Source organism: Pantherophis guttatus, chromosome 3 (assembly GCF_059756535.1).
Source record: "Pantherophis guttatus breed Tessera chromosome 3, ASM5975653v1, whole genome shotgun sequence".
NCBI classification, from domain to species: domain Eukaryota; kingdom Metazoa; phylum Chordata; class Lepidosauria; order Squamata; family Colubridae; genus Pantherophis; species Pantherophis guttatus.
In genome coordinates, this window is record NC_142065.1 from 163,970,174 (window position 1) to 163,996,654 (window position 26,481).

The 26,481-nt window shown below is 41.7% G+C and overlaps 1 protein-coding gene across 32 annotated transcripts in view; it reads right to left on the reverse strand.

Annotated features, from left to right (window-relative positions):
• PTPRM (protein tyrosine phosphatase receptor type M) overlaps nucleotides 1–26,481 on the reverse strand; it is a 467,288-nt gene that overhangs the window by 322,615 nt on the left and 118,192 nt on the right. For all 32 annotated transcript variants that reach the window (XM_087890425.1, XM_087890424.1, XM_087890423.1 and 29 more), the window contains exon 2: nucleotides 18,112–18,234. In XM_087890425.1, coding sequence (XP_087746551.1) covers nucleotides 18,112–18,234 — 123 coding nt within the window. The remainder of the gene's footprint in view (nucleotides 1–18,111; nucleotides 18,235–26,481) is intronic.

The following is a 26,481-nucleotide window of genomic DNA, read 5'->3' on the forward strand; positions in this document are numbered from 1 at the left end:
CGCTCTGATGGGTCGGGTATATATCACCAGCAAGAGACAGTCTCTCCGATAACCTGGTCCCAAGCCATGAAGGCCTTTAAAGATAACAACCAGCGCCTTGAATTGCACCCAGAAGCAATTATAATTGCTTATAATTATAACTAGAAAATATAACCCCATTCAGAAAGAGAAGTTTCTATATTTTACATCTAAGATTTTTCATTCAAGTTGTATTATGAGAGTAAATGAGCTGAAAAGTCTAAGAAGCTTTCAAAATACCACCACCACCACCAAGCAACAATAGAATCCATATTTTAAAATGAGTAAGTTTGAGGAACAAGAAGCTGAAAAAAAGAAAGCCACTGATCAGGCTTTTTTTTTTTTTTTAACTTTTAATGACATTTGAATAATGCTGACATCTCAGCCCACATTCTGATCATTAATAACTGCAGTCAAATTAGAAACAGAGCACATCTTCTTTGGAGAATAAGTAATTACTCCTATTATTTTTATATCCTCATTATTTTTACAAAAGGGTTATGTTTTTCTGTAACTTGCACCTCCCACTCTAGGAAGGGAAAATATGGTTTCAATGTGCTTTATAAAGTCACAGCTGATAACAAAACAACTATGAATAAATAATTACAATAGAAATATAAAAAAGTTAAAACATAGAGAAAAAATAATATGCAATCTTGAACATAGTTTAGGAGAACACTGTATATCCAGTGCTACAACAAGTCACTGCAATTTCACTAATTATTAAGGAAGCCAACTGCCAATATGTTTTATCTTCAAGATCACAGGCAAGTCTATTTCAAGTTCATCTCATTATTTAATATTTTTACCTTAATCGGATTTTAATCCTGGTGATGGAGATTTATCACCAGTGGACATGAAATTGCTGATTAAGACTACTCTAAGGTTACTCTCTTATTCAGGATTATAATCCAGATCGCACAAGAGATGGCACCATGAAATTGTACAATTACAGTCATCTAAATAAGTATCTCAAATATACTGTTATAATTAATACACATTTAATAAATAAATATATTTTGTTATATGCCATCCACAATCATTTGCTCATGACATGGGTGGCTCTATAAAATACATAACTAAATAAATGGATGTGTATGTGTTCATGTAGCTAATCTTACACAAAGTATTTGAAATTGGTAAACTTGTGCCCTAGTATAAAGAAACAATATACAGTGACAATGAGTGGGAAATATGGAAGATGACATAAGGCCTGTAATGCAAACTATTGTTTCTTTCATAGAAAAGAGAAAATGATTACAAAAGACAATGTATGAAATTTCAAAACTAAAAGGAACTCCCTGAAATCCCAGTAATCGGGGATAGATGTGATATTGACATCCTTATTTGAAACTGCAAAATGTATTAAGTAAAATTTATGCTGCCACTGAGGGCATGAGATGTTCTGTGAACTTTTTTTGAAGGGCTGGGGATAGCAGGGTAGATAGGAGAAGCTTCACTGGGATCTGGTAACAAGGTGCAACCAAAATAATTGCCTGTTGCAAGGGATTTCCAAAAAGATAAAATAGAACAAGTCAAAGATGGAGCCAATGCAGACTCTAAGATACCTAAGAAAGACATTGCTCAATGCAATTTGCCTCTGGCCAGAATGCAACCACTACTGACATAGCAACAAAACCTAAAATGGAAAGTAGATGGAAAACCTAAAGAAAAAAAATGGATGTATGACAGGCGTAAGAATTATTATCTTATGATGTACAGTGAGTGGGTAACAAATTCTTGGAAACTAGCTCTGCCACCCTGCTGCCCCGTATCACTAGCCGCAAACAAATGACTGATGAGCTAGACATAATGGCTCAGCATTGATTTCACCTGGTTCACAACATTCCAAAAAATGTAACCATTGGCTCTCGCAGCCATAGGAACTGGCTACATTGTGTAAAGTCTATCTTAAAAATGATAAGGTATCAGTTAGCTCTAAATATCATTGTATGTCATCATGCCTAATGGGGAAAATTGAATAGGGATCACTGAAGGAGATGTCCAGGTGGAGACTGAGAGAGAGGTCAAGTACATCATGAATTTGGAGTCCCTTCACACCCACAAGAGATCCAAGTCCAGCCCTTCTTGAATTCCGTTGATTCTTACCTCCTGCCAATTTGCCTTACCATTAGGATTAGTTCAGATTCCAGTAGAGAGCTAGCATGGAATAAACTTGTACTCATTTGAACAACCCTGGTTCCTGGTTTCTTATACCTGACAATCACACTCTATAGTAAAATATTCTACCAAAATTAAACTAAATTAAATGAATAAAAGGACTGATTACTACAACATTTAGAAGTGGGAATAAAGTTATGTTTTCACTTCTGCAATATGCTTAATTGAATGTGAAACATAAATAGTCATTAATTCACTCACTAAGGCATATCGCATTGTATAAATTGGAATGTCATTACAAATTCCTTTCATTTTGCTTTTTTTTTTTTTAAGGAACTACTGAATTCAGTTAATATATTTATAGAAAGCAGTTGGATAGGGCTAAAAGTGGAAATAGGTCTAAATATAATGCTAAAATGTTCTGTTTATTACTACCGAGTTCCAATCTGCAATAACATTCAGGGTGATGTAGATCTGTTTGTGTATAGATGGATACACAAACATATGTACAATGATGTAAACTATTATGACAATAAAAATACCAAACAATTTTTTTTAAAAAATGAAATCAGAAAATACAAACCACAATATCCACAATGCCAGTAATGATGTCTCTGTCTATGTCTAAACAGTGATGGCTAACCTTTTTTTCCTCGGATGCCAAAAGTGTGCATGTGCAATAGCACGCGTGCCCACACCCATAATGCAATGCCCCCATGCACGCACCGCCCCCTGCGCAGACACATGCAACCCCCCCCCCACACTCCCCCGTGTATTCACGTGTAACCCACCCCTGCGCCCTGTTTTGGGCCTAGCAGGCCTGAAGCCTCCAGAGGCCAGAAATGTCCTGTTTCCAAACTTCCGGTAGGCCCATTTTTCACTCTTCCCAGGCTCTGGAGGCTTTCCTGTAGCATCCAGGAGGGCAAAAACAGCCTCTCCCAGCCCTCCGGAGGCCCTCCTGAGGCCAGAAACAATCCATTTCCGGACTTCCAGTAGACCCATTTTTCGCCCTTCCATAGCCTCCACGTGAGCCCTGTACTTTTTAATAATAATAATAATAATAATAATAATAATAATAATAATAATAATAATAATAATAATTTTATTTCTATACCGCCCTTCTCCCGAAGGACTCAGGGCGGTGTACAGCCAATTTAAAAACACAGGACACAACAATAATTAAAAATTAAAATAATTAAATAGATTTGGCCGATTTAAAACCCCAAAAATTTAAAATACCCCAATTTAAAATTATTATGTTGATAGCCCTGCCTGGCGGAACAACAGGGTCTTCAGTGCGCAGCGAAACACCCGGAGGTCGGAGATCTTACGTATTTCCGGGGGCAGTTCATTCCACAGGGCTGGGGCTCCCACAGAGAAGGCCCTCCCCCTGGGTGTCGCCAGCCGACATAACTTGGCTGATGGCACCCAGAGGAGACCCTCTCTGTGGGAACGGATTGGTCGGTGGGAGGCTATTGGTGGCAGAAGACGGTCTCGAAGGTACCCGGGTCCTATGCCATGGAGCGCTTTGAAGGTGGTAACCAACACCTTGAATCGCACCCGGAAGACCACTGGGAGCCAGTGCAGCTCGCGCAGGAGGGGTGTCACGCGGGCACAACGAGTTGCGCCCATAACCACCCGCGTGGCCGCATTCTGGACCAGTTGGAGCCTCCGAGTGCTCTTCAAGGGGAGCCCCATGTAGAGAGCATTACAATAGTCCAGCCGGGAGGTGACAAGGGCATGAGGGACCGTGCGCAAGGCGTCCCGGTCCAGAAAGGGCTGCAACTGGCGGATCAGGCGAACCTGATAAAAGGCCCCCCTGGCCACAGCCGTCATATGCTCTTCTAAAGACAGCCGTGCATCCAGGAGGACACCCAGATTGCGAGCCCTCTCTGTGGGGGGCAAAGATTCACCCCCAATAGTCAGCGATGGCACCTGCTGACTATATCGGGACACCGGCAGCCACAGCCACTCGGTCTTGGACGGGTTGAGTCTGAGCCTGTTCCTCCCCATCCAGACCCGCATCCAAAACGGACCAGGCATCCAAAACGGACGCGTGAAGAGTCCTGGAAGGAGAGGGCTGGCATGGGCATACGCGCACGTCTCCCGCATGCACAGCAGAGACCTGGAAATCAGCTGACCAGTGGGAGGCGTGCGTGCAAGTGTGGTGGAGCTGACTAGGGCGATGGCTGGCGTGCCTGCAGAAATGGCTCCGCGTGCCACCTTTGGCACATGTGCCATAGATTCGCCATCACGGGGCTAAACTATGACCAACACATTTTATTGAAGAAATGTCAGATGTAGAACAAATTTTATTTGACAAGATGAAGATGGTATTGAAATTGGATTTACAATGAACAGGGTAAGAGAATAATTTAGAAAAGAATGTTTCACTGGATCACTAAAATAAACTGGCTGAAGTTTTAGAATTTAAAAGGAAAATGCAAATGACAAACCAAGAGAATGAGCTGGATATTTTTTTTCCTATTGAATTTACAAAAAAGGCTTGTTAAAGCCATGAAAAACTTTCTGAAAAGGGACAAGAAGAAATAAAGAGAAATCAAATTCTATGATATTAGAATTAATTAAGGATTAAGATTGTTTGAGGTAAAAGGAAGGTACATAAAATTAGTTTATTTGATCAAAATAAAACAAAATAAGTTGTTTTTTCAGGCTGTTCCCTTTATGGAGTTTCTCCTTATACCAGGACTGAAAGGATAATGTTTAATAGATAATAGATGGGATGTGGGATAAAGAGATAAATGTTTGTAACTTTAGAGGGTGAAGAATTACTATATATATGCATATTCTTTCTAGCCAGGTTCCACCTACGTAAGCTAAGTTGTTCCACAGCCCTAGTTCTGTGAAATCTCATTCACAAGTTTCTGGGCTTTTTGTATCCTGCTGAAAAGCAACAACTCTGTTCTGCAATTTGGGAGACTCAAATAGCTATTTCTGCCTTATAAGGCGTCATCAGTGAGCCACACCCTCTTCTCAAGTATCCTCCCTGTAAAGGTACAATGTGTCTTTTTCTTTTTCGTAGGCTTTTATGTGCATATTCTTTCTAGCCAGGTTCCACCTACGTAAGCTAAGTCTCCCAAATTGCAGCACAGAGTTGTTGCTTTTCAGCAGGATACAAAAAGCCCAGAAATTTGTGAATGAGATTTCACAGAACTAGGGCTGTGGAACAATTTAGCTTACGTAGGTGGAACCTGGCTAGAAAGAATATGCACATAAAAGCCTACGAAAAAGAAAAAGACACACTGTACCTTTACAGGGAGGATATCTGAGAAGTGGGTGTGACTCACCGATGACGCCTTAAAAGGCAGAAATAGCTATCTGAGAGCAACACAGAGTTGCAGTTTGTCAGCAGAAAAAAGGCCCAGAAACTTGTGAATGAGATTTCACAGAACCAGGGCTGTAGAACAACTTAGTTTACGTAGGTAAAACCTGGCTAGAAAGAATATGCACATAAAAGCCTACGAAAAAGAAAAAGACACACTGTACCTTTACAGGGAGGATATCTGAGAAGTGGGTGTGACTCACCGATGACGCCTTAAAAGGCAGAAATAGCTATCTGAGAGCAACACAGAGTTGCAGTTTGTCAGCAGAAAAAAGGCCCAGAAACTTGTGAATGAGATTTCACAGAACCAGGGCTGTAGAACAACTTAGTTTACGTAGGTAAAACCTGGCTAGAAAGAATATGCACATAAAAGCCTACGAAAAAGAAAAAGACACATTGTACCTTTACAGGGAGGATATCTGAGAAGTGGGTGTGGCTCACCGATGACGCCTTAAAAGGCAGAAATAGCTATCTGAGTCTCCCAGAGAGCAACACAGAGTTGCAGTTTGTCAGCAGAAAAAAGGCCCAGAAACTTCTCCGGAGTCTCAGGGCGGCTTACAATGCGTTAAGCAATAGACTTCATACTTTTGTATATTTATACAAAGTCAGCTTATTGGCCCCACAATCCGGGTCCTCATTTTACCTACCTTAGAAAGGATGAAAGGTTGAGTCAACCTTGAGCCTGGTAATATTTGTTGTAATTAAGATTTAAAATCAGTTCTTTATTATACTCTTACTTTTCTCTTTATTTTTCCTTTGACCTTTTACTCTTTCTATTTTTCTTTAAGTTTAATTTGTAGTAAATTTTACTATTATAATCAAACTTCATAATCAAAATTATAGATATATAGATGAAGATAAAATAATTGAGAGGAACTGCCTGAGAATTGCAGAAAAACTAATTAAGCCATCCTCCAGAGCTGAAATGTCTAGTCTTCTTGAAACCTCCAGAGGAGCATCACCCACAAAATCTACTCTGCTGTGCACCCATCTTACATTAAGTAAAATGGTACCATGTTACTTGTCGGTATTTCATTCTGGGAGGCGTGAAGAGTACTAAAAATGATAAGTACTGAACAAACCATGTGACTTATCATTTGACCCTTTATTTCAGTCGGAAGGAGTAGCAAGTCACGAGGCAGCGGATTCCAGCAAGTTCACCTTGTGTGTCAAATACTGGGAGAAAGATGAGTACCAGGACAAGGTTTTTGCTTCAAAACATGTTCAGTACCAAATTCAATACCCTCAGCCTTGAGGAGAAGATAGTTGCCAGGAGTCAACACAATCTACTGACAAGAAGAAACTGTCCAGAGTCATGTAGGTAATCTCCACAATCTCTGCTTCTTCCAGAGAGGTTTTGTTATCCAGTCAAAGCATCCAGCCACTATTTTCCTCATAACTCTTTCCTGCTAATCAGCAGGACATCAGCTCATCATAGTGCTCTGCATTAGTCTGCATTGGAGTCCGTGTTGACTCCTGGCAACTACCTTCTTCCCAAGGCCGAGGATGTGACTGGTGCAAAGTGACAAAGATTTTATGCCTATGACAGTTCTAGAGACATACTTTCCTAGTTTCTAACTTGGTACCTTAATCACTATACATAACTGGCTCTTGTTACCCATTCTTTGTCCATGAGAGTAGAGACATTTAAGTTAACAGACTAAACTCCTCGCATTTGGTTTCCCATTTCATTTATCCATATATTATATTTCTTTTGGATCTTTGCTAAACTGGTAATTTCCCAAACATTTCACTTGCTGCTATATGCTGTTTATTACTTGCCAATTTGTTACTCACCAACTCCCTTTCTTGTATTCTAGTGTAATGCTTCCTGAGCAGGTTAATTAGTCATCATCCAGAAATGTATTTTCTCTCCTTAGTGAAATGAATTACATCTTTTCAAACAGCATCCCTTCCCTGAAGCTTGAACCACTGTTCAAAAATCCAAATCTCTATCATTTGTACCAATGATGCACCCAGAAATTCATTCTAAAATTTATTTGTCTTGCTGGATTTTTGCCTTCCATTGGAAGCATTACTAAAACATAATCCGAGCTCCTTCACTCTCCTTCTTAAAGCCATGAAATCACTTGGAGGCATGGAGATCATGCCTTGTAGTATCATTGGTGCTTATATGGATGAGCAGGAAAGGTCTTAATCAGCCAGTCTTCAATCTTTCTGTCATATCTTGGATTTGGGAACTTGGGGTACAGTGTACATGCCAAAATGAGATGTGGATGACAAGTGGGAGCTTCTATGCTTCTCAAGACGGAGCTACTTTTCTTTCATTTTCTTCTTGATCACTGGTAATGGGTATTTTCTACATGGATTAGGAAACAAACTTCATCTGTGGAGGGTTTTTGTGAAAACTTCTTTGGAGGCTAGAGTTGGTTGCCAGGATCTAGAGAAAAGTCTGCTTTATGCTAGTTTGCTTCTGACAGTGATGTGCTGACAACTACTTTATTATCATCTTTGATGAAGTTGTAAAATGCCCTCCCTTGCTCAAGAAGTATTTGCACTACTCTTGACAAATGAGGTATATAAATGATACTCTGACCTCTAGTTCACCAATTTTTGGTTTCAGAATTTCCAGAAACTGACGCTTTATATAGATAAGACCCACTTTTTCTTCTGGAGGAAGGCATAATATATCTTTTTCAGGTAATTGTCAGAACCCATTTATGGCAATGATGCTTTTATACATCACTGGGCAAAATATATTTTTGAAGCTAAGAACCACTAAGACTACACAAAAAATCACCGGATGCATCCATCCTCACTCATTGAGTGAGGAAATAGGAGTTTGGTGGGGAAATTTAACTGAGAAAAGATAAAGTTTAGGAAGGAGAAAGGATACTGAGCAATTTCCAATTGCTTCTCTTTGCTCACTGTGTATGATAGGAGTATTTCTTCCTATTGAGAGAACTGAGGAAGACCTAGGAACCTAGTTCCCATAAAGTGAGCTTACTCTGGAGCAAGCAGGAGAACAAACAGGAGTTTGGCACAAGAGGGGAAAATAATAATAAATGAAAGGTAACAACTGAATGGGAAAGATGAAGTTAATTTTTAAAAAATACAGAAAGGAAACTTCATACAAAAGTCTGTTTCCAGTTTGATACTAGAAAAAGAAAATATAAAGAAAAGATGGCCCAAATACACAAATGAAGGAATCACTGTGTACTAGATGAAGTAAAATAAACTGAAAGGGCAGATGGAACCTCTTATTAGTTTTGGTTTTTCTATGTCTTTTGTTGTGGTTGTTTGGCAGGATTTCCCATCGTGTTCAGCATTTACTGCATATTAATGTTTTTATCTTGTTTTGTCAGACTGTGTGCTATCCAGACTCGGTATGGAGTTAACAGTGCCAAAATTGAATAAATACATAAATAAATGAATGCATAAAATCAATCATAATTAAAGAAGCTTAACTTTTTTAGATATACAAAGTTAAGGCAAAAAAATAATGATGCTTGTAAAAATCAAAGATAATTGAAAAAGAGGCTGATAAAGGATAAAGTATCTATGTACCATTGATGCCACAAGAATCAGTTTACAAGAAGTCAAAGCAGAAAGTCCTGCTTTGTTCTTTGTCACCACTGAGTGACAAAGAATTGGAAAGAGTACAATAACTAAACAAGAACAAATAATTTATTTTTATTTTATTTATTTATTTAGAAAATTTATATAGCTACCTACTCACTCATAGTGACTCTAGGAGGCTTACAAACAATAAAAACACAGTATAGGGAAAAAATAACCTATCCACCCCTGCATCCCCTTATTTGACACACGGTCAAATAAGTCATTTGATGGGCTCCAATCCACTCTGAGTTCCCCAGGCCTACTGGCAAAACCAAGTCTTCAGGGCCTTCAAAAATTATTATTCAACCCATGCATTCACACTTTTTGACTTTTTTTTGACACCAAACAAAACCTCTATGTGGAGGATGCAATGACTGAAATAGAAAGGAAAAATCCATCTATGCCAATAACATTGTATTATTTTATGTAACACCTGATCCATTCTGATTGCTCATAATGAAAGTGTACATCAACTATGGAATTTGTATATTTTATTTTTCTGAGCTTTGTTCATCAAGGACTGCCAAAGATTGTTTGTGACATTTTCAATTTTAAATTCATTTTCATTTTAAATTTGAAAAATACTATTGCAACTTCCAAAGATATAGAATAATGACTGCAATATGAAGAGGGATGTTGAAATGTTATGATTTAATTTCTTCAAACCACTAGGTAACACTATATTATTTGTTATGACTTTTTTTACTTCTGGCATTATTCATTATCTCTTACTTTACTGATGTATAGATTGTAATGTTCATATCTGTAATAAGGAGATCTACCAAATTCATATTTTTGAATTCTTTTCCACTGACTAATATGATTTTAATTGCTTTTATTGGTTGAGTTGTATGGCTTTAGTAGAGACTAAATTATATATATTATATTATTATATTATATTATATTATATTATATTATATTATATTATATTATATTATATTATATTATATTATTATTATATTATTATATTATATTATATTATATTATATTATATTATATTATTATATTATTATATTATATTATATTATATTATATTATTATATTATTATATTATATTATATTATATTATATTATATTATATTATATTATATTATTATTATATTTTAAATTATATATATATATTGTGTGTGTGTGTGTGTGTGTGTGTGTGTGTGTGTGTGTGTGTGTGTAGTCTCCTTAGTCTCCCAATGGGCAGCAGGGTGCTTGCTGGCTGCTGGAAAAAAGCCTAGAAACTAGTGGATTGTGATTTCACTGAACTAGGGCTGCATAAAAATCTTGGTTTACGTAGGAAGAACCTGGCTAAAGAGAAATACATACATACATACATACATACATACATACATACATACATACATACAATATAGCTAAATAATAAAAGGGGCGTTGGTCCTACCTGATACGCTCCTTCTCGTTGAGTGGAGACAGCAGCCAGGATGGGTAGCAGCAGCCAATCAGCATGAAGGACTGAGTCTATCAATAACATCAAGTCCCACCCTTGTTGCCGGGCAGACCCGCTTTTGGCGAAGAACTGAAGAGATAGACTCGACATGTGGGAGACGAAGAACAGAATCCAGAAGAAACAAGGTTGAAAGCACCAGACTGACGAAAAACACCAAAGGGAGGGTCTGGCTGCTGTCTCCACTCAACGAGAAGGAGCATATCAGGTAGGACCAACGCCCCTTCTCCATTGAGAGTGGAGACAGCAGCCAGGATGGGACATACCCCAGTTCACTGTCCCGAAGGCAGGGTGGGACCAGACTGGTGCGAAACATCCTCCCCAGAAACAACCTGTTGCAACACCTGTCTACCAAACGCAGCCTCCGCTGATGCAAAGGAGTCAATTTTATAGTGCCAAATGAAGGGAACAGGTGAAGCCCACGTAGCTGCCCGACAAATCTCTAATAATGAAGCCTGAGTAGACCAGGCTGCCGACATAGATGCACTGCGGGTGGAATGCACTGTTATACGTGCCGGTCACGGGAGAGAACGGAGGTCATAGGCCGAAGCAATGGTTTGTCGGATCCAGCGACCGATTGTAGATGATGTCACTCGGAGGCCCAGGGAAACAGGCAAGAAGGATACAAACATCGACTCCAAACGGCGAACCCCAGCTGTTCTCTTTAGGTAAATTCGCAGAGCCTGCCTGACGTCCAAGGTATGCCAACGGCGTTCCCGAGGATGAGTCGGTATGGGACAGAAATTAGGTAATATGAGCTCCGTGGGAACGATGAAACACCGAGTTGACCTTCGGGATGAAGGTAGGGTCTAGTCGGAGTACCACACGGTCAGCATGAAAAACACAGACATCAGAGTGAATTGACAAGGCGGCAATTTCTGAAATATGGCGGGCCGAAGTTATGGCCACCAAGAAGGCAACCTTACAAGATAACAACCGGAGGCTCGCCGTCCGCAAAGGTTCATAAGGAGGGCCCATAAGCGAGTTTAAAACCAACGGTAAATCCCAAGTAGGATAGCGGTGCAAAACTGGAGGAGACATGTTAGAAGCACCCTGGAGGAAACGGCGGATCAGAGGATGTTGTGCCAAGGAAGAGAGAGAACCACAGTGAAGTACTGAGGAAATAGCCGCCACCTGGCGTCTCAAGGTGTTAGGTGAAAGGCCCTCCGAGAAGCCCTCTTGAAGGAACACCAATACATCCACAATAGATGCCTGAAGGAGTGACACCTCATGACGGGCACAACAGGAGCAGAAAGCCCGCCAGGTAACCGAGTAAACTCGCTCTGTCGAAGGGCGGCGAGAGGCTTGAATAATCTGAATCACGTCGCCTGGAATGTTTGCGTCACTCAGACAGCACCGCTCAACCGCCAGGCGGTCAGACTGAGCCAAGGCAGATCTGGATGGTACAAGACACCTTGAATGAGAATGTCCTGATCGTGCGGGAGGCGCCAAGGAGGGGCGACTGAAAGAGACACAAGGTCCTCAAACCAAGGCCTCCAAGGCCAGTGGGGAGCCAACAATATCACCTCCGCCCGCTCTGTCAGGATCTTGCGAATGACCTTGGGAATCAGCGAGGTCGGAGGAAAGGCATACAATAGACCCCGTGGCCAAGGGGATCGCAGAGCATCCGTGGCAATGGCCTGAGGCTCCGGGTATCGGGTGAAGAAGAGCGGTAGCTGGGCATTCAGATGCGTAGCAAAGAGGTCGATCACAGGAATGCCGAATCGATGAACCAGATCTTGAAACGTGCGAGGATGAAGCTGCCACTCCGCATTGTCCACCTGTTGACGACTCAGCCAATCCACCTGAGTATTGTTGGTTCCAGAGATGTGTTCTGCGTGAAGGGAGCTGAGATGGCACTCCAACCAGAGACCTAACTTCAGCGCTACCGAAAGCAGAGACTTCGACCTGGTGCCTCCCAATTTGTTGAGGTGTGCCTTGGCAGTGACATTTTCCGTGAGCACCAGAACGTGTGCACCGGACACCAGGTGACAGAAGGCCCAGAGAGCAAGGAAGACAGCCTGCAATTCCAGCCAGTTGATTGGACGGGCGGCTTCTCAGACAGTCCAAGTTCCTTGAGCTATCTGCCCCTGGCAATGAGCCCCCCAGACTGGCATCCAAGGTGACCACCACTCGTTGAGGCTCGAGGAAGAGGGAGCCAGCCGACAGAGCCGGCGATGTCCAACACCTGAGGGACCTGCGAACTGCTGAGGGAACAGGAATCGGCCTGGTTGACGTGGCTCTGCCCGCCTTCTGCAAAGGTAAAAGGAACCATTGAAGCTCCCAGGCGTGGAGCTGAGCCCAGGGAACAATGGTTATGGCCGAAATCATCTTCCCCAAGAGTTGGGAAAGAACGTAAGGGGAAACAGCACGACACCTTTCAATCCTAGATATCAACCCTCGCAGACTATCCTGTCTCTCCGAAGAAAGAAAAACCTTCCCCTGGACAGAGTCAATGAGGGCCCCCAAATGGACCAGGGAGGTACAGGGAATTAAGTGGCTCTTCTCAAGATTAATCGAAAAGCCATGAGAAGTCAAGGTCTCCAGAGTGAGCTGGAGATCCCGGGTAGCCTGTTGGAGGGACGAGGACAAAACAAGAATATCGTCCAGGTAGCAGAGTAACCTAACTGAACGAACCCTGAGGGAAGCAGCTAAGGCAGCTAACACCTTAGTAAAGGTGCGGGGAGCAGAGGGGAGGCCAAAGGGAAGGGCCCTGTATTGATAGTGGACCCCCCCGTAACAAAATCTCAAATACCGCCTATGGGAATGACAAATTGGAATATGCAAATAGGGCTCAGTTAGATCTATTGAAGAAAGGAGATCGCCCCTCCTAATGCCGTCAAGGATGGATTTTAAAGATTGCATCTTGAACTTTCGGTATACTACATACTGATTCAACCTTTTAAGGTCCAAAATGGGTCTCCACCCCCCGCCCCCGAGGAGTTAGGCACAAGAAAAACCCGGGAATAGAATCCCGTACCCCGTTGATCAGGAGGAACAAGTTGGATAGCCCTGATAGAAAGAAGATGCTGTACCGCAGGTCCATAAGGACTCATTTTTCTGGATTACGAGAAATCGGACAGCAAAGAAAGACACTCGGAGGAGGGGAAAGGAATTCAATGGCCAAACCAGATTTTAAAGTGGCTAGGACCCATCTATTGGAAGTAGATCTCTCCCAAGAGGCAGCAAAGAGAGCCAATCTGCCGCCTATGGGAGGACCTGAGATGCAACTAGCGACGGCGTCGGTAGGAAGGACCTCCTCCCCCCCAAAAGGGCCGTTTAGAAACAAAGGGCCTACCATGAACCGATCTATCCTGAGAACCCCGGAATCTATTAAAGTTAGTGGAGGGCCGAGAAAAACCAAAGGAGGAAGACCCACCTGCATCGTTACCTCTAAACTGAGAATGAGCGGTGTAAGGGGAAAAACGGGACTCCCCCCTGAGGAAGATAGGTGCCAAGAGCTTCTTTTTGTCTCTCGTTTCAGTGAGAAACGGCTCCAAAGCGTCTCCAAACAAACTGGCACCCCCAAAGGGAACCGAGGCTAGGCACCATTTGTGTCTAACGTCAGCTTGCCAGTGACGCAACCATACTAAGCGGCGGGCAGCCACGGAGGAAGCAAGAGCTTTAGAAGCGAAGCGGGCGGCAATTAAAGAAGGGTCCGCTGAAAACTGCAGAGCTGCAACAATTTTGTTAAGGTCCTGTTTGATCCGCAAATCATCAGGTGACAATTTTTCCTGCAGCTGCCTCAACCAGAGCAGGGTAGACCGGTTAAAGAACGAGGCTGTGGTTGCAGCTCTAATAGCCCAGGCGGACCCTTGGTATGCTCGTTGTAGGACCAAGTCCGATCTACGTTCGTCCGGGCGTAGTGCTTCGTCCGGATCCCCTGGGACGTTGACATTAGGTAGTAAGGCGACGATGGGCGTGTTGACAGAAGGAATTTGAAGAATGGAGTCCAATTCTGTAGCCACCTGAAAGTTCTTCCGGTCGTTGGCCGAGGGCAGGACAGCTGAAGTTGGAGAAGACCACTGCCGCTTCACTGTGTCCAAGAAGAGCGGTGGAGTTGGTACAGATGTAGTTGGTTTAGCAGGTTCGGCAAACATGGGGTCCAACAAGTCAGCTGAAGAGGCGGGCACAGGATCTACAACTGGAGAGGACATACGAGCCGTGGAAACAGCTTTAAACAGTAGTGACTTGAACAATGCTTGCAGAAACAACCCCGTAAAGGAGGGCTGGTCCGGAGGAAAATTATCATCGTATGATAGGCCCGAGTCACTATACTCAGCACCCGCCAAGGCCGAAGGCTGACTAGAATGAGAGCAGGACGGAGAATCAGGAGCCCTGCATTGCACCTTTTCAGGAGCCGGCCGTTCCGGAGAAACGGGCAGGGCTGACCTCACGGAACCCGCACGGCTGGAAAAACAGGAACAGGTGGCTAGAGACCTCTGCACCGCTGCCTCAATCATGTGTTGGATCTGCTCCGGGGAAAGCTGTCCAGGAACATGAACAGGCACAGGTTCAGGATCAGAGGCAGCCGGAGGAGGAGACAGAGAAGAGATCTGTGCATGTTCCTGATTCGAGGAAACCGACTGGCCAGAGGTCTCAGAGCCCCAGAGGTTTGCAGTAGAGATGGTAACGGGACAATCCTGGAGCGACATCTGATCCGGAGTGACCGGGCGAGAAAGTGTCGAGGGGGCTGAGGTCACCCATACTGTAGAAGGCTGAGTGACAGCGCAGGTAAGATTAGCGCAAGCCTTGTCGCATAATTTCTTTAGAACTTTGTCTCTTCTTTTTTCAGCTCTAGATCTGTGCATCAGATTTGTGACGGGCGTTAGACGCATGTAAAACTGGGGATGGCTCCTGAGAGGCCTCCCGAGCTAAAGGCTGGTCAGCAGATCGAGAGTCTGGCCAATCACTGTCAGAGACACCGGCCTTACGACCGTGCTTTGATTTAGCCAGCGCTTTTGGCATGGTGTCTGGCAAGGAGCTCACAACCGAGGCAGGAAGCAAAGGGCAGAAATTGCAACAGCAACGGGAGCGTAGGAAACTCCACAAGACTACAAAGTCAATGTGAGCAGGCCAAGACAATAAGGGAGCATAGACTCCTCTGGTAAGCCCTTTGCAAGTCACAGTCCAAGCAGGCCAGGGGGCGTAAAAGCTCCACAAAGGCTTGCAACAATGGCCAAATTCAGTTCCACCAGGCAGGGAGTGCAAAGGGATTCAGGTGGCTTCGTCACTATATGGGAGCAGAGGCTCCACTAGTTCTGTGTCCCAATCAACAAATTCAGTAGTCTTAAGGTTGTTAAACAGCAGCAGGCAGAACAGAAAGCTATGTTTATTAATTTAAGGCTAGAAGCGACGAAAAGGTCAGTCAAAATGGCCACTACCCTCACTCTGAAGTCAAACTTCTGCTGGCAAGTAGATCTCAGTAGAAAGGAAGCAATCAAAATGGCCGCCGCTCCTATTTCGAAGCCAGAACCTCCTAAGGGCAATTAAAATGACCGCCGCTTCTATTCCGAAGCCAGAACCTTCTGAGGGCAATTAAAATGGCCGCCGCAAACTCCAATGAGGGGAATCTTAGTGGTTGAGCAAGGAGAAAACAAAATGGCCGTCGAGACTTCCCAAAAGTAATTTCTTGCCGCCCAATTTAAAACGGAGGCTAAAACGGCCGTTCGATCAAGTAAGTACCTCAGAAAGGCCTCCCAGCCCAATCAATGAAACAGGGAAGGCAAGCGCCCCCTCCCAGGGGTGCTAAAACCACAGAAAACGCCTGCAGAGAAGGGCAAGTAGAAATCAACAATACCACACACAACGTCCTTAAACAGTCCGAAGGTCGATCCAATAGATAAGAGGGAAATTCAGAAAACGTAGTCAAGAAATCCGTAATCAAAAAGCCAGAAAAAACATCCAAATAGAGCTAAATAGCCAGAGATATAGTCAGAGTTAAAGACCCACACGCCAGATCAAGCTGAAGGACTGAGTCAAAAGCGGCTCTGCCCGGCAACAAGAGCGGGACTTGATGTTATTGATACACTCAGTCCTTCACGCTGATTGGCTGCTGCTACCCATCCTGGCTGCTGTCTCCACTCGCAATGGAGAATATATCATTCTTAAAAGCTACTTTAAGGTAACTTAACGTACTCTACATATTTTACTCTAGTCTATAACTTTGTGCCTTAGTTGAGCTAATATCTTTAACTGATAGCTTGCAATATTGATTAAACCTCTAGCAATTTAATTGATTTAAATGAAGCTTATTTATTTAAATTTATATGCCACTCATCTCACCCATAAGGTAACACTATAATTGAAGCAACCAATCTTTGTAAGGAGTACACTGAAAGACAAACCACAGATTCACATCTGTTGTTTTTACTTTGTTTAGTAGATGTCAGACTTGTTTACCCTTCTCATATACAACATTATATAAATACATTATTAAATTCAGAAATATTCATTAGTCAAAAAAGAAGTAAAATTATGAAGCCTTCTATACTGTGAAGTTTTTGTCTCATGTATCAAGCCTTCAACTAATTGAAAATTCTGAAGATAATGTTGGTGAAATCCCAAAAATGTTAGATTGTAGAAAGGCTTGATTACAAATAGAAGATCCTCGGAATTCTGTAGGAATTTAACAATACAGTTTGAATTGGCTGATTGCAGCCTACAGATTAATTGTGTAATAGGTTATATAACACCAAATCTAGGAAACAACTACAGAAAAAATACGTATTATACAAGATGTTATACTGAATTGTGATTATTCACAAATGTTCCCGCAGAATTGTAAATATTGTCTAGGAGAATAAGTTCTGAAGTTTTAATTACCATATTTTTCAGAGTATAAAACGCTCTGGACTATAAGACACACCTACCTTTTTGGGGGAGGAAAACAAGAAAAAAAAATCTGCCTCTGCTCTGCCTCCCAGCAATTTGCCTCCTTGCAGCAAACAGCAAACAGCCCTTTTCAATTTCAGCTTCAGCACAGACTGATTAGGTCAAGCAGCTGATTGTCAGTTAGATCGGCCTCCCAAAGATCAGCTGTTTCAGGCTGTAGGGATTGCCATAGCCTATTGCCCCTCCATGCGCTCTATTTTCCGGTGGGGCTGGCAGGTGGGTGGGGCTACATTCGGTGTATAAGACGCACCCAAATTTTTACCCTCTTTTATGAGGGGGGGGGTGCATCTTATACTCCGAAAAATACGGTAATCTTTAAGTATCTATAAAAAGTAGAGTGATTAATTTTCAACTTATAACACCATGTAAAGTAGGAATTCTTTTTATTGGTCTTGCTTCTTTCTGATTATTCTTATTTCTGTAGAGTACAATATTCTTTTGATATGACATTGCATCTAGAAGATCTATAACCTGGATCAGACTACATAAACAATTACCTATAATGTTTAATTTATATATTTAATGTTACTGCAAGGAAGCAAACAGTTCCTAATTTGGATACATTTTAAATTCCAGATATATAGATATTCTTGGTATTCCTAAGAAACAATATAACCAAAGGAAGAAAATGTATTTATGATATTCCTCCATAAATATGATAAAGACAGATAAAAATATTATTCCCAATAAAAACTACCTGTGGGCATCCATGGATCTGTTGTGGGCTTTGTGAATGTGTTCACTTGATCCCAGTTAAAATCATCAGCATCAGACTGACTATATCCACATGATGTAAATGGTTCGTCAAATGAACAGCCACCTGGGGGGGAAAAAAGGGAGAAAAAGGTTTTAAAAATGGAGTGGACTTCGTGAGGTTTTTTAAATCTTATTTAAAGCCCTATATGCAAACCCATACTCCTTTGTATATTTTTTCCAAAGAATCCACATAAATTGGTTTCTAGGCTACTGAGACTGCAGTATTATTGAAGTTGAATTTTAATTATAAATACATTGCAACTTGCTACTTAAGTATAAATACATCAGAAATGTAATCATATAGTTTCATTCATTTCAAGCCGGGCTTCCTACAGGTGTGATATATTACACAGTTTTCTATGAACAGATTGATACATATGCAAAGAGTGTCATGTATAATGTCTGTCAAGACAAAGGCTTATTCTGGTATTGAACTGAAAGCTACTGTCAAATTGTAGATAGATCATTCACAGTGTTTCAGAAGCCAGTGTGGGAATTTATTGAGGATAATATCTCCACATTCCCAGAATAGCATCAGAATGTTGAAGTTATATCACATATTCTCAGCATGGAAATGGATACATGTGCAATGGACTGAATAATGAACAGAAGGATGTTCATCAACCAAACAGTAGTCTTTTCTTATGACTACTTATGGGACTATATAATTAGGAAGGGCTTTCTGTATCTAAAAGCATAGAAGGGCCATTCACTGATTAGATTTGCAATTCCACCCCATAAATGAAACCAGCAGTATGATCAGAGAAAACAGCTAAGAGCAAAGGCATATATTAAATTAAGATCCAAATAATAAAATAAGGACAATATCTTTCAACATAGACCAAGGGTCCCCAACCCCCGAGCTGTAGCACACTACCAGGCTGTGGCCTATTCAGAACTGGGATGCATGAGTGGTGGCCCAGCACACATACACATGTACAGAACTCAACTTTTGTGAACAGTGTGCCAGTGTGCAATTACATGGCACGCAGCTCAACTTGCGCAACAAGTACGTGCCAGCCCATAGCTGGCATGGCCTGGTTCCCATTTTCCCCCGCTGGGCCACCAAACCGCAAAGTTTGAGGACCACTGACATAGACTATCTGAAACTTCATTCTGTCACCGAAAGTGTTATTATGTTTCTTCATATGCTCAACCATCACTAAGTATAATCCCGTTCGTAATTTATGTTGTTAGACATATCTATCTTTGTTTATATACAAGTTTTTCCTTCTGTTGAAATTTAGATTAGGGTAGATTAAATAATTTTACAAGCACAGCAACTGATGTTTTTTCAATATATTCAATGTAAGAGCCGAGGTGGCACAGTGATTAGAGTGCAGCATTGCAGGCTACTTCAGCTGACTGCTAGCTGCAGTTCAGCAGTTCAAATCTCACCAGCTCAAGGTTGACTCAGCCTTCCATCCTTCTGAGGTCGGTAAAATGAGGACCCAGATTGTTAGGGGCAATATGCTAACTCTGTAAACCGCTTAGAAAGGGCTGTAAAGCACTATGAAGCGGTATACAAGTCTAAGTGCTATTGCTATATTGGATATGGAAATACTTGGGGATACTCGGAGGTTACACGAGGCTGGCTCCGGGGAATTATAAGTGCTTCTCTGAGTGAGGGTGCCGTTCCTGCCGCCTTGAAAGAGGCGGTAGTGAGGCCCCTCCTCAAGAAACCTTCCCTGGACCCGGCTGAATTAGCCAACTACCGTCCAGTCTCCAACCTTTGTTTTGTGGCGAAGGTTGTTGAGAGCGTGGTGGCACGATAGCTTCCCCGGCACCTGGATGAAGCTATCTATCTGGACCCGTACCAGTCAGGCTTCAGGGAGGGGTACAGCACTGAAACGGCATTGGTCGCGTTGGTGGATAATCTCTGGAGGGCTCGGGACAGGGGTTGCACCTCTGTCCTAGTCCTATTAGATCTCTCAGCGGCTTTTGATACCATCGACCATGGTATCATGCTGCAGCGGTTGAGAGGGTTAGGAATAGGGGGCACTGTTCTGCGGTGGTTCTCCTCCTTCCTCTCTGGCCGTTCGCAGTTTGTGTTGGCAGGGGGGCAGATGTCAACCTCGAGGCGCCTCGCATGGGGAGTGCCGCAAGGGTCGGTCCTCTCGCCTCTTCTGTTCAACATTTATGTGAAGCCGCTGGGTGAGATCATCCGTGGTTTTGGGGTGAAGTGTCATCTGTACGCTGATGCTACTCAGCTGTACATCTCCACCCCAGACCACCCCAATGATGCCCTTGATGTGATGTCTCGCTGCCTGGAGGCCGTGCGGGTCTGGATGGGGAGAAACAGGCTCAGACTCAACCCTTCCAAGACCGAGTGGCTGTGGCTTCCGGCGTCCCGATATAGTCAGCAGGTGCCATCGCTGACTATTGGGGGTGAATCCTTGCCCCCCACAGAGAGGGCTCGCAATCTGGGTGTCCTCCTGAACGCACGGCTGTCTTTAGAAGAGCGTATGACAGCCGTGGCCAGGGGGGCCTTTTATCAGGTTTGCCTGATTCGCCAGTTGCAGCCCTTTCCGGACCGGGACGCCTTGCGCACGGTCACTCACGCCCTTGTCACCTCCCGGCTGGACTATTGTAATGCTCTCTACATGGGGCTCCCCTTGAAGAGCACTCGGAGGCTCCAGCTGGTCCAGAATGCGGCCGTGCAGGTGGTTATGGGCACAACCCGTTGTGCCCATGTGACACCCCTCCTGTGCGAGCTGCACTGGCTCCCAGTGGTCTTCCGGGTGCGATTCAAGGTGTTGGTCACCACCTTTAAAGCGCTCCATGGCATGGGACTCGGGTACCTTCGAGACCGACTTCTGCCACCAATAGCCTCCCACCGGCCAGTTCGCTCCCACAGAGAGAGTCTCCTCAGGGTGCCATCGGCCAAGTTATGTCGGCTGACGACACCCAGGGGGAGGGCCTTCTCTGTGGGAGCCCCAGCCCTGTGGAATGAACTGCCCCTGGAAATACATAAGATATCCGACTTCCGGGTATTTCGTTGTGCACTCAAGACCCTGTTGTTCCGCCAGGCTGGGCTATCAACATAACAATTTTAAATTGGGTTTTAAATTCCTGGGGTTTTTAATTGAGCCAAATTCATTTAATAATTTTAAATTATTTTAATTGATGTTGTCTTGTGTTTTTAATAGGCTGTACACCACCCTGAGTCCTTCAGGAGAAGGGCGGTAAAGAAATAAATTTATTTATTTATTTATTTATTTATTTATTTATTTATTTATTTATTTATTTATTATGACATATTTATTTATTTATTTATTTATTTATTTATTATGACACATTTGAAAGGTATGAGTTGGTGAACACCCTTCCAGTATTTTAGTCCAGTGCTTCTTAAATTAGCAGACCCTTATATACACTTCCTCCCCCTCTCCCCCGAAAGGTGTACTGAGAGGTGTTGTAAAGATTTTTAAAAAGTTTTGAGCTTTTTGGGCTTCTGAGGGCAAATCTTTCAGAAGTGAATGTGGTTTGTGACTGTCACTCCAGAAAGATTGGATCGGCACATTCCAAGATAAAAAAATATTATAGACAACATTTGAGTATGGATGGGTTGCCTGGTGCTCTTGAATGTTGTAAAGGTTAAGAAACATGGATGAGACCACATCTACATATTATGTTTTCTCTTTCATTCTAAATGTTTACCTACAATAAATTAGATATTCTACTTGTGCTTCAGAAGGCAGATTATCTTTTTTAACTATTCTGTCCTTAAATACGATTGAAAACAACAAAGAAACCATGTGAAAGTAGTACAAGGGAACAGCTGTCCCCTTGGTACTACTATTGAAGCTCATGAGCAAAAGAAACCCTGCTCTTCAAAGTTCTAACTTCTAGCTTCTAATTTCTAGCTACAACCAATGCTGATGTGATATTAAACCTGGATTAAACTACAGTGGTTAAATATATTATTCCAGAGGTTGGTAACTCAAACTCTCATAAGTAATTGTTATTCTGACCCAACATGATGGAAATTTAAATTTATGGTGGTTACCTAAGGCTTCTTCCTACATTTTGAACCCAGAAAAGACAAATTATCTGCTTAATTAGTATAGGTAGTCCTTGACTTATAACCACAATGGACCTCAAACTTTTGGCTGTAAGTTGTTGCAGTTGTTAAGCAGACCACCACTGGACCTAACTCAATTTTATAATCATTTTACAATGGTCATAAAGTGAGTCACCATAGTCGTTAAGCAAATCCAGCATATCTAATGGGTGTATTTCCATTGGGAAACAAAATTCACCAATTGAGATCATGTGACCATAGATTTATGGATTTTAGAGAACTTTACACAATCGGCACTTCTTATGACATCATAATTTCAAAACAAAACATTTTTTCTAATCCTATTTTTTTTTAAATTACATTTTAAAAATATTTATCATTGCAACTTTTTAAAATATTGGAGATGCTTTTCAATTAGCAATTGGCAGATCCATCCCTGTTATAAAAGCATTTCCTCTTATTGCTCACGTCCAGTTATTAGAGCATGGATCCTTCTTCTGCATGAAACCTGATATACCTAGAAACCTTGCTTTTTATCATTCCACTTAGGTGTTAGAAGTCCAAAGGTTGAAGTAATGGTGTAACACAAGTTACTATTGCATTCTTTTTGTTTTAAAACTGCTTTACCAATGCAATACTATTGACTTCTTCTCAAAATTATCAATGAGAATAAAATGTCCCTGGAAGCTTTGGCTAAAAAAAGAACAAGAATAAACATGGACTAAGCTTGCATATTAATATTCCTAATGTGAGAAATATAAACAATGTTATCATATGGAAAACAGCCATTTATCACCTGAGTTTCTAGCACTCGTCCAAATGCTAACATTTTCCTTTTAAATATCACCATCCGTTTTCCTTTATTATGAACTTCACAAAGGTATTACATATGCCCTAGTGGCACTCATAGTCACATTATTTTATACTATGCTCTGACTAAAAGTCATTATCTTTAGATGTTTTCAGCCAATTGTCAGCCCTGCATTTTCCATCCCAAACAAAACTAACTGAAGAGTGAATGCCATTCTCTTCAAAAACAGCACCACCCACTGAATTCAAACCATGTGTGAGGTGGTTTAAGATGCCTGCTCACTTCCTTTTTTGTTGTTGTTGTTCCTGATAGAAACCATATCCTAGGTTTATGGCTTTTGTGGACAAAAATTGTGTAGTGTATTAAGGATAAAATTTAGAAGCAATATAAAAATGTTGAAAGGTATTTAAAAAAGAAGGCACAATATTTTACTTTCAGCAGAGTCCAGAAAACAAAGTCAGTCCCCACTTCATTGGGCAATATACTTACACACATATACACTTACACACACACAGTTTAAAAAAATGTATCTTACATGCCATGATGGGAAAGGCGACAATAATGAAGATTGGAATATGCTTATGACAAAATAATACATGGCAAATTAAATCATTCACTATTTCTGCAATATTTCCAGAAATATTGCATACATTTCCAGATATGCCTGATGTGGGTCCCGCTAAAAAGCATCCATCAGTAAATTAAAAATAGCCATGACCTACAAGCAACCCAACAATAGGACAGTTAGTTTACATAACAATAAATCAAGAAAATGATATTATACTAAATAACACCACTAACACCTCCATTTTGCTTTATCACATTCCTACATTACATTTGCTTATCTGGCTGGTTCTGTCTGGACTTGGAAGTGAAGAATGGTTAAGTCTGGTTAGTGCCTGGATGGGAGACCACATGTCAAAAAATATCCTGGTAGAATGCAACAATAAACCACTGTCAAAAATACTGCATGGCCATGCCCATTAAGTCACCAAGAGATGAGGCTGACACAACTGTATCAAAGTTAGTTTATATTAATTTTAGAGATTTGACAAAGTAAAAAATAATTATTTGAAGAAGCTTACGTGAATATAAATTAGGAGACATTAGCCAGATGCATAGGCTAATCTGATAGATTTTGATGCTCTACGTATGAAATAGTGGACAACCCATTTGGGCATTTCTGGGTTACACTGCTTCTTCCTCATGCAGTAGAGATAGTAGAAATCCTTGCAACCCAGCAGCTGATATTGGAAGCAATATGGCAGTCCATAGACTTTTATCATTTCTAATGTGACAGACGTCCTTTCAATAAGTACTTAAGCCAATTTATTAATAGAACGTTTCACACAAATGCATAATTTACTGACCTACTTGGCATCTTTTTGTGTATGGATTTTTTTCAAGCTTCTCTCTCTATAAATTCTGCCTTGTTTCTATGTCAAATGTTTTCCAGATATCTTTAGCTCACAGAGAAGTGTCTGGCACAACAAACTTTTCACAGTTTCAGTTGTTCCTGCACCTGCTGCAGAACTTCAATGAGGTCTTAAAAATAACGTCATAAACAACTTTAAAAAAAGGATCTTAGTTACCAATAATCCTTATTTTAACATTCATTATATTCACTTTGATTGCAATGCATTTCAGTGGAAAATTTCAGGCCAAGTATTCCTTACAGATTATTATTGCCATAGTGGGAAGAAAATCACTTTAAAATGGTTTCGGTTAATATATTCAGCCAGATATACTGTACCCTTATGGAACTGGATTTCCAGCTCACTTTAAAAACTTCAGTTTTCTCTCCTTCCCTTCCTCCCTCCCTTATTTAAAACTTACAATTGAGTGTGTTACAGTAATATTCAATTCCATATTGCAATATTTTTTTTTACGTCAAAACATTTCAATGAAATCTATTATGATATTCTATTACAAGGAGACCCAAGACTATGCTAATGTCATTTTTGCCTCTTTCTTCCCATTTTGTTAAGTCTTTGATACACCAGGGATGTTACAATGAGAATCACGTTTTTGTGACTTTATGCCACTATACTGTGTACAAATCACAGCAACCCCACAGAGAATAACAATCACATAGTTACTGCTAGCTCTGTCTTTCACCCTAATCCTGAGAAGGAAATTATTTTATTTATGATATCATTTCTATAGTGCTATACAGTTATATGAAATAGGAATTCTAATTTTATGTAGATATCACAGTTGTTGTTGTTTTTTGTATGTTTAAATGAAATGTAAGAAGTGCATATCATACTGCAGTTCTGCTATTTTTAAATAACTTTTTTAAAAGCTTAAAGATTAGTTACAGTATTCTTACAAATATATATTAAGGTTCTTTTATTTTTATTTTTTTTAAATCCTCATGTTATCAATTATAATCATTTATCTTATTTAATTGACACTATATAAAATATCCAGCCCAAATTACATTAGGGAATACATTTTTGAGGGAAAAGCCCAAATACGAATCACCACCAGAAGCTCAACTTGGATCACATCATAGTCTATTCTCTTGGAATTAAAAAATAAAAATTTCTAAGTGCAATATTTCAAGTTCCTAATTGTGCTTACAATGTTATAGTGCAGGGTCCTCAAACTTTTTAAACAGGGGGCCAATTCACGGTCCCTCAGACTGTTGGGGGGCCAGAGCAGCTGGGTGGGCTTGGCTGGGTGAGCATGTAATTGGATGGGCATGGCCAATTTAGCAGTCCATTAAATAATACACACAAATTAAACTTTAATTTGTTTTGCTTCTGGGGGTGTTTTATTTGCTTGCATGTTGCTCTTTTGGTTGACTTTTCTTTTTACTAGATCTTTTTTTAAGTTGTTTAGAAGTCTAGTGGTCCATTTCAGGAAACTCAAGTTTTGCAGCAATTCTTCTCAGTCCCAAGGAGCTCACAATCAACATCACTCTTTCTCCCTCTCTCTCTCTCCCTCTCTCCCTCCCTCCCTCCCTCCCTGGGGGGGGGCGAGAAGGAACCCCTGAATAGGTGCTGGGTGGTGGGAATCTGCCATCCGGAGGCTGATGAGCGGCATGCCGAAGACCACCTGGCCAGCGGGGCAATCCCACAGGTTCCTCAAAAGTAATACATCTTGTTGCTTGAAACTTGAAGACTAGTCTGGCCGGTGGGTGGGCAGCCCTCTTCCTCCAATCCAGTCCTCCGGTGGCCAGCAGAGTGCTTTGGAGGCAGAGGAGGCCGAAAATGGCTTGCGCGGAGCTCCCAGGAAACCACCATGTGCCCCATTTTTGACCAGCAGCGTGCTACTGGAGGTGGGGGGAGGCAAAAAATGGGGCATGAGGGAGCCTCTCAAGGCCTCCGCTTGGCCTGTGTTTGGCCTTCCCCACCTCCAGAAGCACTCTGCCAGCCAAAACCATTGGCCTTACCTTCCAATTCCAGCCCACGGGACTTGTGAAGGTAATCCTGCACTCAGCCGAAGGGTGGGGGCTGGCGGGTGGGCAG